Source organism: Neoarius graeffei, chromosome 3 (genome assembly GCF_027579695.1).
Source record: "Neoarius graeffei isolate fNeoGra1 chromosome 3, fNeoGra1.pri, whole genome shotgun sequence".
NCBI lineage: Eukaryota > Metazoa > Chordata > Actinopteri > Siluriformes > Ariidae > Neoarius > Neoarius graeffei.
The window spans coordinates 73,777,644-73,791,498 of NC_083571.1; the positions used below are offsets into that span (position 1 = coordinate 73,777,644).

At 42.1% G+C, this 13,855-nt stretch overlaps 1 protein-coding gene across 1 annotated transcript; it reads left to right on the top strand.

The window, feature by feature from the left end:
• The first annotated feature begins 7,047 nt into the window (after positions 1–7,047).
• LOC132882902 (uncharacterized) lies at positions 7,048–10,249 on the top strand. The gene is made up of 2 exons (XM_060916007.1): positions 7,048–7,134; positions 8,834–10,249. The coding sequence occupies exon 2, from the start codon at positions 8,860–8,862 to the stop codon at positions 9,499–9,501; it is 642 nt and encodes a 213-aa protein (XP_060771990.1). The 5' UTR covers positions 7,048–7,134; positions 8,834–8,859; the 3' UTR covers positions 9,502–10,249.
• Positions 10,250–13,855: the final 3,606 nt, after the last annotated feature.

Below are 13,855 nucleotides of genomic sequence, written 5' to 3' on the forward strand. Positions count from 1 at the left end.
AAAATCATTAAAAGCATATTATCAGCCCCTTAAAGGGCCCCATGGCAGTGCTGGGCCCCTAGAATTGTTCTAACCTTTCCCCCCCTGGCGGCGCCCATGCACATTTGGGGAAAATTTCTGAACAAAACAAAGTGTGGACATATTTATAATTGTTTGTTTAATGAGCTAGAAAATTACTTTACCCAGTAATTAGAGTCATGACTCCCCCAGAGCACCATGCCTGGGGCTGAACCCCACACCTTCCAAAAACTATAAGAGCAATTCCAGCGTTATGGACGTGACACTTGAACTCAAAATGGCAACAAATGACCCAGTGCATGTTTTATCGTCTCCCAGTATTTAAACAGGTGTTGCATATTTCAAGGTTGTACCATACTGGAGAAGTGATAGAACAAGAACAATTCCCATAGTACATCTAGGGCATGCCAGAAAACGCCAATAAAAGATGCGTTATGGATGTGACAGAAAAAGTATCACTTTTCTTGGGTGACTGTACATTTTTATCAAACTCTGTGAAATTGTAAACCTAATGTCAAAATGGAGATATCCGTTTGATAGAGGGGTCCAAGGTGAATATTAAAAAATCTTTGTTTAAAATATTTTGTATTTCATGCAGAGTTTCGGAAGGAAAAGTCAGCGTTATGGATGTGACGAAATTCCGTTATGGATGTGGCGCGTCTGAAATAGACATGGCATATGTTTAGAAAATCAGCAATTTAACCACCATAACACTTTGAAAAACTCTCTAAATATCAGCTAAAACTATCAAAGTTCTTAAATAATATTTAGGATGGCTATTGTTTTGCTGTTTTGTGGATTTTAGCATACATTTCTGTGGCTTGTGGCAATAATATAGAATTGTACATGATCAAAGTTGATTTTAGCTTGGGGTTTACATTATAAGAAAGAAAGACTGACAGTGACACATTAGGTTGGTTACAAACTGGTTCAACTTATTCACATCTGTAAAATACAGGCCTAGGTGATATCTCTGGGAGTGGTTTTGATGTATTACATGTTGCTTTATTTTTGCATGGTGAGGCTGACATTTACATGGAATTGCCCATAACTCCAACCACCTCACCACACAGGTAGAGTGCAGCTAATGTAAATGAGTTTTATTAAAAGCTTAACACTCAGTTCTCTTCCTCTCTTTATTCCACCTTTGGATGAAGGCTGAACTGCAGTGAAAAAAGTCAGAACACTGAAAAACTCGAAAATAAAGGAGTAAGAGAGTCCCACTTGAACTGATTACAATGCAGCTAAAATACACGGAGTGTGTGAGCACTAAATTCGATCAGAAGATCTGGAGTCATTATTACATGTGAAGTTAATGAGTAAAACACACGACTAACAACTGTGGTTTTATTATTTTGTTTAATGCTGTTTGAGATAATGAAGCTCTGAAACATAACCACATAGTGAAACACACGCATACACACGCACACACATGTTTGCTCATTCAGTGTTTTTACTCCGCCTGCATGTGAATGTAAGAACTTCATTTTCACAGTATTAATCATCTTCATTAAAGCAAAAACTGGTTTTAATATAAATCCTCTTCATACAGAAACATCACTTATTCTGAACTATGGACAGTACATTGAAACTTATGTTTACTTTAATTGTGTTAAAGATTATTTTATTTCAACATTTTATTTAGTTTTTTTTAATTAAAGAAAATTAAATTCATCAATTGTATCTAATTTTGGATCATAAAGTCTGCTGGAAACCTCATGTAGGATACGTACGAGCAAAACTGGCAAAGTGCTCGGCAATTCTGTGGAAAACAAAACATATTCTTGATTGCAAATCTTTGTATACTCTATATTACTCATTATTTTTGCCATATTACTGTGTCGAAGTCTGGGGAAACACCTACAAAACCACTCTGCAGCCGATATGTACAATACAGAAAAGAGCAATAAGGACAATAAACAAAACAGGATACAGAGATCACACAAACTCACTATTCATAAAATCACACATGTTGAAATTTATGGATCTGGTCAAATTCATCTCATCTCATTATCTCTAGCCGCTTTATCCTTCTACAGGGTCGCAGGCAAGCTGGAGCCTATCCCAGCTGACTACGGGCGAAAGGCGGGGTACACCCTGGACAAGTCGCCAGGTCATCACAGGGCTGACACATAGACACAGACAACCATTCACACCTACGGTCAATTTAGAGTCACCAGTTAACCTAACCTGCATGTCTTTGGACTGTGGGGGAAACCGGAGCACCCGGAGGAAACCCACGCGGACACGGGGAGAACATGCAAACTCCGCACAGAAAAGCCCTCGCCGGCCCCGGGGCTCGAACCCAGGACCTTCTTGCTGTGAGGCGACAGCGCTAACCACTACACCACCGTGCCGCCGGTCAAATTCAGAACAGCACAAATAATGTATAAAGCGAGAAATAATCTATTGCCAAAAAATATACAAGGAATGTTTAGTGAGAGAAAGGGGGGATATAATCTAAGGGGAGACCTAAATTTTAAAAAAACAAAGGTTCGAACAAATATGAAAAGCATGTGCGTATCGAGCTGTGGGGTGACTTTATGGAACAGACTGGAGACAGAAATAAAACAAAGTGCAAATATAAATCTGTTTAAAAGAAGGTACAAAAAAATATTTTTAAACAAGTATATAGAAGAGGAAGTATGTTAATGGAGGATGATGAGGGATAAATAGAATAGAGTTGATTGTTATATTAGAACTAATTTAGTATATGGTATATATGGTATGTATTTATTTATGGGGATAGTTTATATATTCATATTTACAGGGATAGGTATGTAGTAGATATTTATTTTTGTAATTATATATTTATGTAGATATTTATGAAGTGTATATATGGTATATGACCTGGCGACTTGTCCAGGGTGTACCCCGCCTTTCGCCCGTAGTCGGCTGGGATAGGCTCCAGCTTGCCTGCGACCCTGTAGAAGGATAAAGCGGCTAGAGATAATGAGATGAAATGAGATATATGGTATATAGTATATATATCTCATCTCATTATCTCTAGCCGCTTTATCCTTCTACAGGGTCGCAGGCAAGCTGGAGCCTATCCCAGCTGACTACGGGCGAAAGGCGGGGTACACCCTGGACAAGTCGCCAGGTCATCACAGGGCTGACACATAGACACAGACAACCATTCACACTCACATTCACACCTACGGTCAATTTAGAGTCACCAGTTAACCTAACCTGCATGTCTTTGGACTGTGGGGGAAACCGGAGCACCCGGAGGAAACCCACGCGGACACGGGGAGAACATGCAAACTCCACACAGAAAGGCCCTCGCCGGCCCCGGGGCTCGAACCCAGGACCTTCTTGCTGTGAGGCGACAGCGCTAACCACTACACCACCGTGCCGCCTAGTATATATATATTTTTTGTAATTATATATTTATATAGATATTTGTGAAGTGTATATATGGAATGTGGCGGCACGGTGGTGTAGTGGTTAGCGCTGTCGCCTCACAGCAAGAAGGTCCGGGTTCGAGCCCCGTGGCCGGCGAGGGCCTTTCTGTGCGGAGTTTGCATGTTCTCCCTGTGTCTGTGTGGGTTTCCTCCGGGTGCAAGACATGGAAGCTCCACATAGCGAGTAAGACTTGAAGCTGCCCTGGCTGGAGATTATTTCATTAAAAGTTTATATGAAAAAAAAATTAAATTCGATTTCTCCAACAAAAAAGTGGAGGGGGAAAGATAATACTGATGTTGCTGATAAACAGCGAGGGAAGAGTGAACAGCTGATCTACTCCGACATGACTGAATAGGGGGAGGCAACTTTTATTATTTATATCCCTGGTACAAGTAGTGCTGCCATGACAGCCTTATTCTGCGGACTGTAACCTTGCTAGACTACCTACAAACAGATCTGCATACAATCTGACTTACCTAAATCTGTCGAAGAGGCAAGTGCGCGAGTTTTTACACGTTTCTGGCAGCATAAGCACTCATTAGCACACTTAGCATGCTCTTGACTCATTCATAAAAAACTCCATCAAGACATCACCAGGCTAGCCTACTGTAATTACCATAGTAGGCAGTCCAACCCCCACGGCAACACAGAAAGAGGGTAAACAAACACTGCTTTACACAGCTCGTGTGCTCGGAACATTTTGAAGAAAACCGTTTCACTCAAACAACTCGGATGCACTGGCATTAGGAATACCGTACAAGCCAGCGCTGAATCCAGATGCAGTTCCCACAGTCTTTGGCCAAAAAGCGGACAAGACAAATGAGACAACACGGTCAGTAGTCTGCAAAAGAGAAGTTCAAAGGGTAAGAAAACACTTTTTATGGCTTCCCTAAGTTTTTTATTAAGCATGATATGTTATTTTGAGTTCCTTTGGGCATAAACATAATAATTGCTGATGCAGCTAAGCAGCTTGATGTTTGTTGGGTGTCTTGCTTTGATTTAGTGTTGTCAGAAAAGCCTCAGTAATGACTAACTAAAACAAATCTATAAATATTGTTCACTTGTGTGTGACTAATTGATATGGTAATGCTTGTTTTTCAGGATCATCATCGTTATTCGTATCATTGTCCGAAATACTCGAGGAAATCAGTGAAGAAATGTCGCTGGCGCTATGGTCAATTTTGTCAGATATGGCTGTGAATTGTAAGTGATGTCACACTTTACGTAAACCATGCATACACAGTTCTATTAGGTATACAGGAATTTGTTTGTGGAATAGCCGACCTCGATCAGAGTCAAACACATGATCATTTTAAGAAACGGGTGAAACAGTTTTTATGGAGTAAATTCCAAACAGAGTTTTATGATGTGTATATATAACTAATTTTTAATCATTTTGGTGCTATTTCTGTAATCTAGTTGTACTCTGTGATAATTACAGTTAGCGTATTTTTTATTCATGACTTTCTCATCATTGTTTATACAATTGTCAATTTATTATTGCCTCTTATATTTTATTGTTTCCTGCTGTCATCAAGAGGACCACATTGGAAATAAATGTATTTTATACTTTGTGTTGTCCTCGGTGCTATTTATACTGTATCTTTTTACATGTATGAATTTTACCAAATAAATCCATACCATACCAGCAGCTCAGGTGTTTCTGGCAATATTTCCGCCTTTTTTCATACAAGTGCATCCTGCTGTAATGTTCACATGAATCCTGTATAGTAAAGCAGTGTTTGTTTACCCTCTTTCTGCGTTGCCGTGGGGTTGGACTGCCTACTACTTTATTATGGGCTCTCAATATTACAAGCTACCAACCCATGCATGTATTTACTTTACATTTTCTATTCCTTTAAAAAAAATCAGACACCACTCATCTCATCTCATTATCTCTAGCCGCTTTATCCTTCTACAGGGTCGCAGGCAAGCTGGAGCCTATCCCAGCTGACTACGGGCAAAAGGCGGGGTACACCCTGGACAAGTCGCCAGGTCATCACAGGGCTGACACATAGACACAGACAACCGTTCACACTCACACCTACGGTCAATTTAGAGTCACCAGTTAACCTAACCTGCATGTCTTTGGACTGTGGGGGAAACCGGAGCACCCGGAGGAAACCCACGCGGACACGGGGAGAACATGCAAACTCCACACAGAAAGGCCCTCGCCGGACCTGTGGTTCGAACCCAGGACCTTCTTGCTGTGAGGCGACAGCGCTAACCACTACACCACCGTGCCGCCCCCACTCATCTCAGTTAAAAGCATTACTTTGTTAAAAAATCCAAATAAAGACAATAACCATTTTAAGGTGTGTATTTTATTTTTTGAAGTGTATTATTTTTTTAAAATAGCATTAAAAAAATAAACAACAAAATAAAAACCCTTTAGTGTTTCCTGCAAGGCCTCACCCCCAAAACACAGCAGGCTGGGTTCAAGAGGTGAAGCGTTCAAAATTGAAAGCCAGCATGATTGACAGCAGAGTAGCTCTGCCTCTTTGTCCTGTTTGGTTGGATGTTGGTGATGTTTCTCTTGGTTCCAGTCCAAGCTGATATTTTACTGAAGCTGCTGAAGATGAGGAGAAACTTCACCAACCTGCAATATGAAATATGAGAATAAATCAGGAGGAAGATCTTTAACACCACTGAGATCTTTCTGTGAAATGTGGAGTCTGTCGAAAAGTTCACTTTAGTCCCTCCCACTTCACCTTCAGTTTCGTTTCTCCAGAAGTTAAGCACTCCGTGAAGAAATCTCAAAAAAAAGAAAAGAAACCACTCAAACCCACACAAGAGTTGGGTGTAAAACCTGCTCCAGTTTCCTGTAAGTGTTTTAATTTTTTAATAACAGGAGCTCAGTTTCAGTGTCTTTCTTTCTTACTTTCTTACTTACTTATTTGCTTGCAGTAGTTTGCCTGTTTAATGTGTCCTGAAAATCCTGAGATTCTTTAAACAGCACCTCTGACAGTAGTGCAGGTTTATGCTCTCATTCTAATTCATTATTATTTCTATAGTAACAGCTCATTCACAGGGGCGTGTCCAACAGATGTTCTACTGATAATAAAAACATGTGGAATGGTTGATATGGTGAAGTTTTCTGTCAGGAGAAATGTGTGTATAACGTCTCTGGAAGGGGTCTCCAGTGTCAGTGCTGTGTAACAGTCAGAGGTAAAGCTGGAACTGTAAGTTTCCTGATGCTTTCAGGACAGAGGAGTTTACACTTCTTTACAGTTTCTCAGGAACATGCTGTTTTTTTCCTCTTATTAATTCAGAGAGAGAATAAAGAAAGACTGGTGAGGGAACGACTGTTTACAGCTGCTATAACATCAGTGACAACAGGAACTCACTCATTTTAATGACGTTTTATATATATATATATATATATATATATATATATATATATATATATATATATATATATATATATACACACACACCTTGTAGCCACTGACGGTTATTACACAGCTTGCTTCCTCTTTTCTTCTCTTTTCCTTTTATTATAAAGTTGTATCCTTTTGTCATTGTGACGGTCACACACGTTACGTATCAGTTTTCTCCATCCTTGTTTATCTTCCACAACAGTGTCCCATTGACTTAGCACATGAGCAGTCTTCAGGGCATTTTTACAAGTGTCTTTAAACCTCAGTTTTGGATGGCTGACAGGTCGAGTCCCCTGGGTCAGTTCACCATACAGAAGTGCTTTTACAGGTCTGTCATCATCTAATCTGCAAACATGGCCGAACCAGTGCAGTCGACTTCTAATCAGTCCCAGTTCAATGTCTTCAACACCTGCACATACTAAGACTTCCTCATTACTAACAAATTGGTCCCATTTAATATTCATTATCAGGTGAAGGTGACGTTGCTGGATGGTACGTAGTTGTTTGACCTCGTGCTGGTATAGGGTCCATGTTTTACTACCATACCGTAACAGAGGCATCAAACAGTGTTTGTAAACTTTGGCCTTGGTGGATATGGTGAGGTTGTGTGAGCCAAAAACTCTTTTTTGTAATCGTCCAAAAGCACAGGATGTTGCATGAATACGTGAAGCACATTCCACTTTCATCGAACAGTCATTTGTAACAAAGCTACCAAGATACTTAAAACAAGTGACATTTCCTAATTTTATATTATCAATGAAGAAATCTGCTGTAGTGCCAATGAACATAGTGTCTGTTTTGGTGGTGTTGATATGCAGGCCCATTCTCTTTGCGAGATTGTTGTATGCATTTAATAATAACTGTAGACCAACTGATATGTCACTGAAGATTGCAATGTCATCAGCATATTGAGCTTCTCTGATGAATTCTTTAAGAACTCTGGTCTTTGCTTTAAGTCTGCGGAGATCGAACAGATCCCCATCATAATGAAACCTAATCTGTATACATATGATGTCTGTATACATAATCTGTAGACATATGATGGCTGTTGTACGTTCTGGTCTTACTGATGAGTCACTATCATTTGTGGTTCTAACATTCCAAGCTCCAAGGTTAAGAGGCTGTTTTCTGGTGGCATTGGTGTGCCGTGATGGTTGCGTTGATGACACGGTAACGTTGTACGGACTTCGCTCACTTATCGCCACTGCCGTATGTTGTGGCGCATTGGGTACCCCGTATGCGGTAGCCCTATTCTTATCTCTGAATCATACTGTCGTGAAAACTAAACTGTGAGGCTGCGCCATGATGTCAACACTACATGGCGCGAGTGTAGTATCCCTTGGCGGGAGGCCCTGTTGATTGACGACACAGCATAGCTGAGATGGCCGTAGGAACATCCCGTTGCTTGGTGCCGGAACTGATGCCGAGTTGACTTATCAGAACTGCCATTGTGCATGATGGCCATTGGCTCAAGTAGAGCTCATCCACCCTTTGACAGGTCTTGTTTTTCATCCTGCTGGGTGTCATGCCACCCTCCTCACTGATGTGAAACCAGTGGGGGAGACGGTTTAGACGCCGACCACCTGTCCATGCGGCAGGTTGTACTGGGTTACAATGTTACCAGTAGCAGGCTGTGAACCTGACCTGACTGACATTCCACAACATTAAATGTAGCTATAAATGGATAAAAAGTCTGACATGTCATTTTTTAATCAATATAAAATTGTAATTGTTGGTAAATCGCTGTGGGATGAACTGCCAAATCAGCTTTGGTGTAATAACAGTAACTCCACTGCATTGTGTTTTTATTCCTTCCGTGTTTATGATAACATTATTTCTGGAACATTCACACTGAGGTTGTGCTTTATGTTCATTAATGCAGTAAATAAAGTCCAGTAAAAGAAGTTTGATGTAAAGTGTTTTTGTCATTTTGTGTAATTATAAATAAAGATCTTATTTAAACTGCATGATTAACCTTTTTCTCTGAGGAATTAAAATCTCAGTGATTTCTCATCAATTTTTTACAGAATCCTCTGAACCATCAGTGCTGAGCATGCCCCGTGAGCTGAAACACACGGCCCAGCTGAAACGCACCGGGTTTGGTCAGCCCCCACCCCGACACGGACTCCACCTGCTCCACTGGTTCTGCACACACTGCCTCTATTTCAGTGAGAATGATAAGATGGTTGCACGCTGTGATCCGAAAAAAGGAGATTTTGGTTTTCACCTGTTTGAGAATCGATTTGAAAATGGCGTTCGACTTCTGCCACATATAAATTTCCCATACTACGTGGTGGGGAACATGAACAGTGACAGAGCAGATGAGCTGCCTGATTACGTCTCTCAAGCATTTACCGGTTACTATGACAACAGCAATAAGGACCGCATCATAGTCAGCCTTAAAAATGGCACGTTTGATAAAGTTTACATCACCGAACACTTAGACGAGTGGAACTATGACCCAGATAAAACCTATCACATTAATAATAAACTCATTGAATACATCAGTCATAAGAAAAGGACGAATTTCCTGAATGATATGGGCATCAGATCTACAGTCAGCATCACTCCAGAGATCCGACCCAACATCGAACCCCCTCCTGCTCCACAGAGGCACGAAACTCGCGTCATGATTAATAACAGACAGAACTCATCCAGGAGCCGAGGATTCTGGGATTATTGCACAATCCTGTAAACTTTATCTCACCGAATGTCTGGATCATTACATGCACATTTATTCATTTAGGGGTCATATTGTAAAGTAAAGGGGGTGGGGTTACACAGGGGTGTGTATTCCATCTGGGAGGATGAGGATGCTATAGACAGGTATAAAGATTAAGAGTGGTTCTATCAGTTAGAGGAGAATATATCTCATATTTGAAAAAAGGAGGGGGTTTACAAACTTTTGAACTGCTATCACTGCTATTTCATCCTCAAACTTTTGCACTAGATTTTCTACATGTCTGTGTGCTGTATATCTGTTTCATCACCTGAACAGTAAACACACTGCAGTATGTTATTTACAGCATTATTTACATACAAGATACTTTCAATGTAATAAAAACACATATTCTATTTCCTTCTAGTAGGTTCCATTCATTTGGTTCGATAGCATGTAATATTGTTAGCATATCGCTTATCCTACGTGTATTACGTCACTCTACCCAGTGGAGAATGAGAGTTGAATATGGTTTACGATATTGTATGGTTGTCAAGACAACATGACGTCACACGTGGAGCGGATGTGAATATTCAAGGAGGAAGTTTTCTACTGCGCATGCGCAGAAGCATTTTTTTATTTGCCAGGAAAGAGAAAGATGCGTTGAACACCTGAAAGGCTACCAAAATTTCATTAGATATTCTTCACACATATTTACAACTTGTAAGAGAATCTTGTAATTCTCATTCTCATCTCATCTCATCTCATCTCATCTCATCTCATCTCATCTCATCTCATTATTTGGTTTATATAAGTATTATTCTTGACCAAGAAGGCAGTAATTTATTAAAATGGTGACAAAATTAAGGATTAACTTAAGGTTCAGTTAAACTTACGGTTCAGTTAAAAATGACTTTCTGTCTCGGCTGGACATTGTTTGGGAACATTTTGTTTATTTTGATATGAAATGTGTATTTTTGATCAGAGATGTGTCTGAACAACGCCAAGGTCTGTTTTGATGTCAGATCGACCCACACACACTTTAATGTTGGATATAATGGTAGCCTTATTGCTGAACAAAGAGTTAAGACTTTATATTTTAGAGCTTTTTAAGATCCTTTATTATTTTGGACTATTGCATATACTATGGCAGTGATTTTAAACTGTTCCTGTGTAGCCTGACCTTCGTCCAATAGAGAAGAACACTTCTTTGTTAGACTAAACATAGTCTTTGTTTAAAACATTGTCGTAAAAACATCGCGCGCACTTTGACGTGCGTAAATGAAATTGCTGAATTGCTAAAATATTATTTTGCTTATGATTGAAGGTTTCTTTCACACACACACATATGGAATTAAGATGTGATTTGCTGACCTAGCACATAGACACAGATATCAAAATGATGTCACTCACTCACACCCTCCCATAGACACACACACACACACACCCCTCTCTGAGGTCACATACAAACACACACACACATTTGACAGACACAATAGCCGTTTGGAGAGATTATGATTTGTTATAAAAGGTGTTTGTAATCTTTCATCTTTGGCGAGAACATTGTGAATAAACAGTAGTTAAACCGATCTCTGGTTCTCTGTTTCTTTGCGGTGTTCCGTCCCAGAATTCTGCAGGTGGTACGAGGGCGGGGGTCCCGAGAAATAAGTTGACCGATTGACCTTCTAACTGGGTTGAACCTAACAATTTGGGGGCTCGTCCAGAATGATACTTTCCAATCAGGTAAGGCGTCTCTTTTAATTGATTAGTTTGATTGGTTGGACCCCAGCAAACACAAAACGTTTATAAAACATTTCATTTGGGTTGCATTAAGGTTAGGTTTTATTAAACGTTTATGAAACATTTATGAAACGTTGGTGAAAATTTAATAAAGTCATATTTGCTGACCCGTGGCACATTTTTTATCATCTCTTGGTATTTTTAGATATTAAGATGTCATAATGATTGTATTACAATTATCAAAATAATCAGTAAATGAGTAACGTTTTATTGATGTTTTATAAACGTTCTCTTTAAAACGTTTCATTCACAACGTTTATGAAATGTTTATAAAACATACATATTCGGAGACTTCTGGCTAAAACAGATAATATTAAAATTTCTACAATTAATTGTGTGATTATAAACACTACATGATGACATGTTTTTAAAAAGTATCAAAAAACATGGGAATAATTTTATGGAAAATAAGTGGTTGTATAAACGTTTAATAAACGTTGAAAAAAAACCTTCGATCTAGCTAAATATTTTTTAGATGTAGATCTAGATAGATAGATAAATCATTAAATGTGTGGCTCTAGTCTCGTAATTATCAAGTATGGTTTGAATAATTTGGATAGATGACCATTCGTCGTTTTATATTTGCTAAAATACATGCCCTTTTGGCCCTGGCATTTTGTTCGCTGGTTCCCTGCGCCTGCGCGACCTACGTCTTTGCGCAGGCGCAGGGACCGGAAGTAGCGCCATTTTGAGCGTGTTGCTGTTGGGACAAGATCGAGAAGGCCGGGTCCACTTAGAAGTTATCTTAGAAAATCTCCTTCATCGAAGGCTCGCAGCTTTGGCCAAACAACTTATTTGATTTAATTTGCTTTTTTATTTCAACTTTTAATTGATTTTGCGCATTTGCTATGATTACGTTAACTTTAATGTTTTGGTTCTTAGTAGCAAGGCTTCTTTAATAAATTTAGATAAATTTTTAATACTAGTATCTTTATCATTTTTGCTGTTCATGAGGGCTTTATATGTAAATGTGAATATTGTCTATGTAAAAAAACTCTGCTCTCAAATCAGTTTTGTTGAACTTGCAAAGAGGAATGTGTGGCAGCGGGGGCGTGGTCAAGCACCGGTCTGTGACAGGAGGGCGGAGTCAGGGAAGGTAAGTGGCAGAATCACTTCACCTGAGAGCAATTAACCTGTGTTTGTGTGTCTTCCCAGGGACCGCGCCCTATTTAGGGAGGGAGAGCGAGAGCAGAGGAGATCTCTCCCGAACCAGACACCTGATGTGTGCGTGTGTCTGTGTCAAACAGATTGTGTTCCCTGAAAAGTGGAAGCAATAAAACTATTTGTTGAACCTGATCTCTGTCCTGCCGTCCTCTGTGCTCCACCCACACCTAGGGAAAGCTACAGTGGTGCCGAAACCCGGGAAATGGAGCACCAACCCAGCAGCCCCATGGAATCCTCCCCGTTCACCGACCTGGTCCACGCCCTCGCCACGGCTCAGCAAAGCCAGCACCAGGCGCTCGTCACACTCCAAAAGGAACAGGAGCGGCGCTTCGATGCCCTGGTGCTGGCCCAGCAAGAAGATCGCAAGGCGTTCCGGCGTCTCCTCGCGTCGGCAGGGCCCACCAGCGCTCCGGCCGCGGGCCCGTCTCCCCTCACCTTAACTAAGATGGGCCCGCAGGATGACCCCGAGGCTTTCTTCACGTTATTCGAGCAGGTCGCTGAAGCCTCGGGGTGGCCGATGGAGCAGCGCGCGGCGCGCCTCCTCCCCCTCCTGACGGGAGAGGCGCAGCTGGCTGCACTACAGCTCCCCGCCGATTGCCGGCTGGCCTACGCCGACCTTCGCCGGGCTGTCCTTCAGCGCGTGGGGCGCACGCCGGAGCAGCAGCGCCAGCGCTTCCGCGCGCTGCGGATGGAGGAAGTCGGCAGCCCGTTCGCGTTCGGCCAGCAGCTCCGGGACGCCTGCTGGCGGTGGCTGAGGGCCGAAGATCGCGACGCCGAGGGAATCGTCGATCAGGTGGTACTGGAACAGTTCATCGCCCGCTTACCAGCAGGAGCCGCGGAGTGGGTCCAGTGCCACCGCCCGGCGTTGCTGGATCAGGCAGTCGAGCTGGCGGAGGATCATCTGGCGGCTGTCTCGGCGGCAGGACAGCAGATGTCGACATCTCTTCTCTCCTCTTCTCTTTCTCTCTCTCTCTCTCCTCCTTCTGTGTCCCGTCCTTGCCCCATTCCCCCACCGCGGAGGCGGGGGCTGGCACCACCCCTGCCGGCCCGCCGCACCCGCGGTGCCCTCCCGTTTCTCCCTTCTGTGTCTGTCTCTCCCCCACCTCAGGTGAGTGAGCCCCAGAGCACCAGTGCAGAGGGGAAGCCCAGGCCGGTTTGCTGGCGCTGTGGGGAACCGGACCACCTTCAACAGCAGTGCACAGCAATGGAAGTGGGCGCGGTGGTTCGGATCCCCGACGCGCCAGAGGCCGCCCTCGATCGGGCCGGAGCGTATCGCATACCGGTGAGTATCCAAGGGGCTACATATCAGGCATTGGTGGATTCTGGTTGTAATCAGACCTCAATTCGCCAAAGCCTGGTTCAAAACGAGGCATTGGGGGGAGCACAAGGGGTGAAGGTTTTGTGTGTGCACGGGGATGTTCACAGC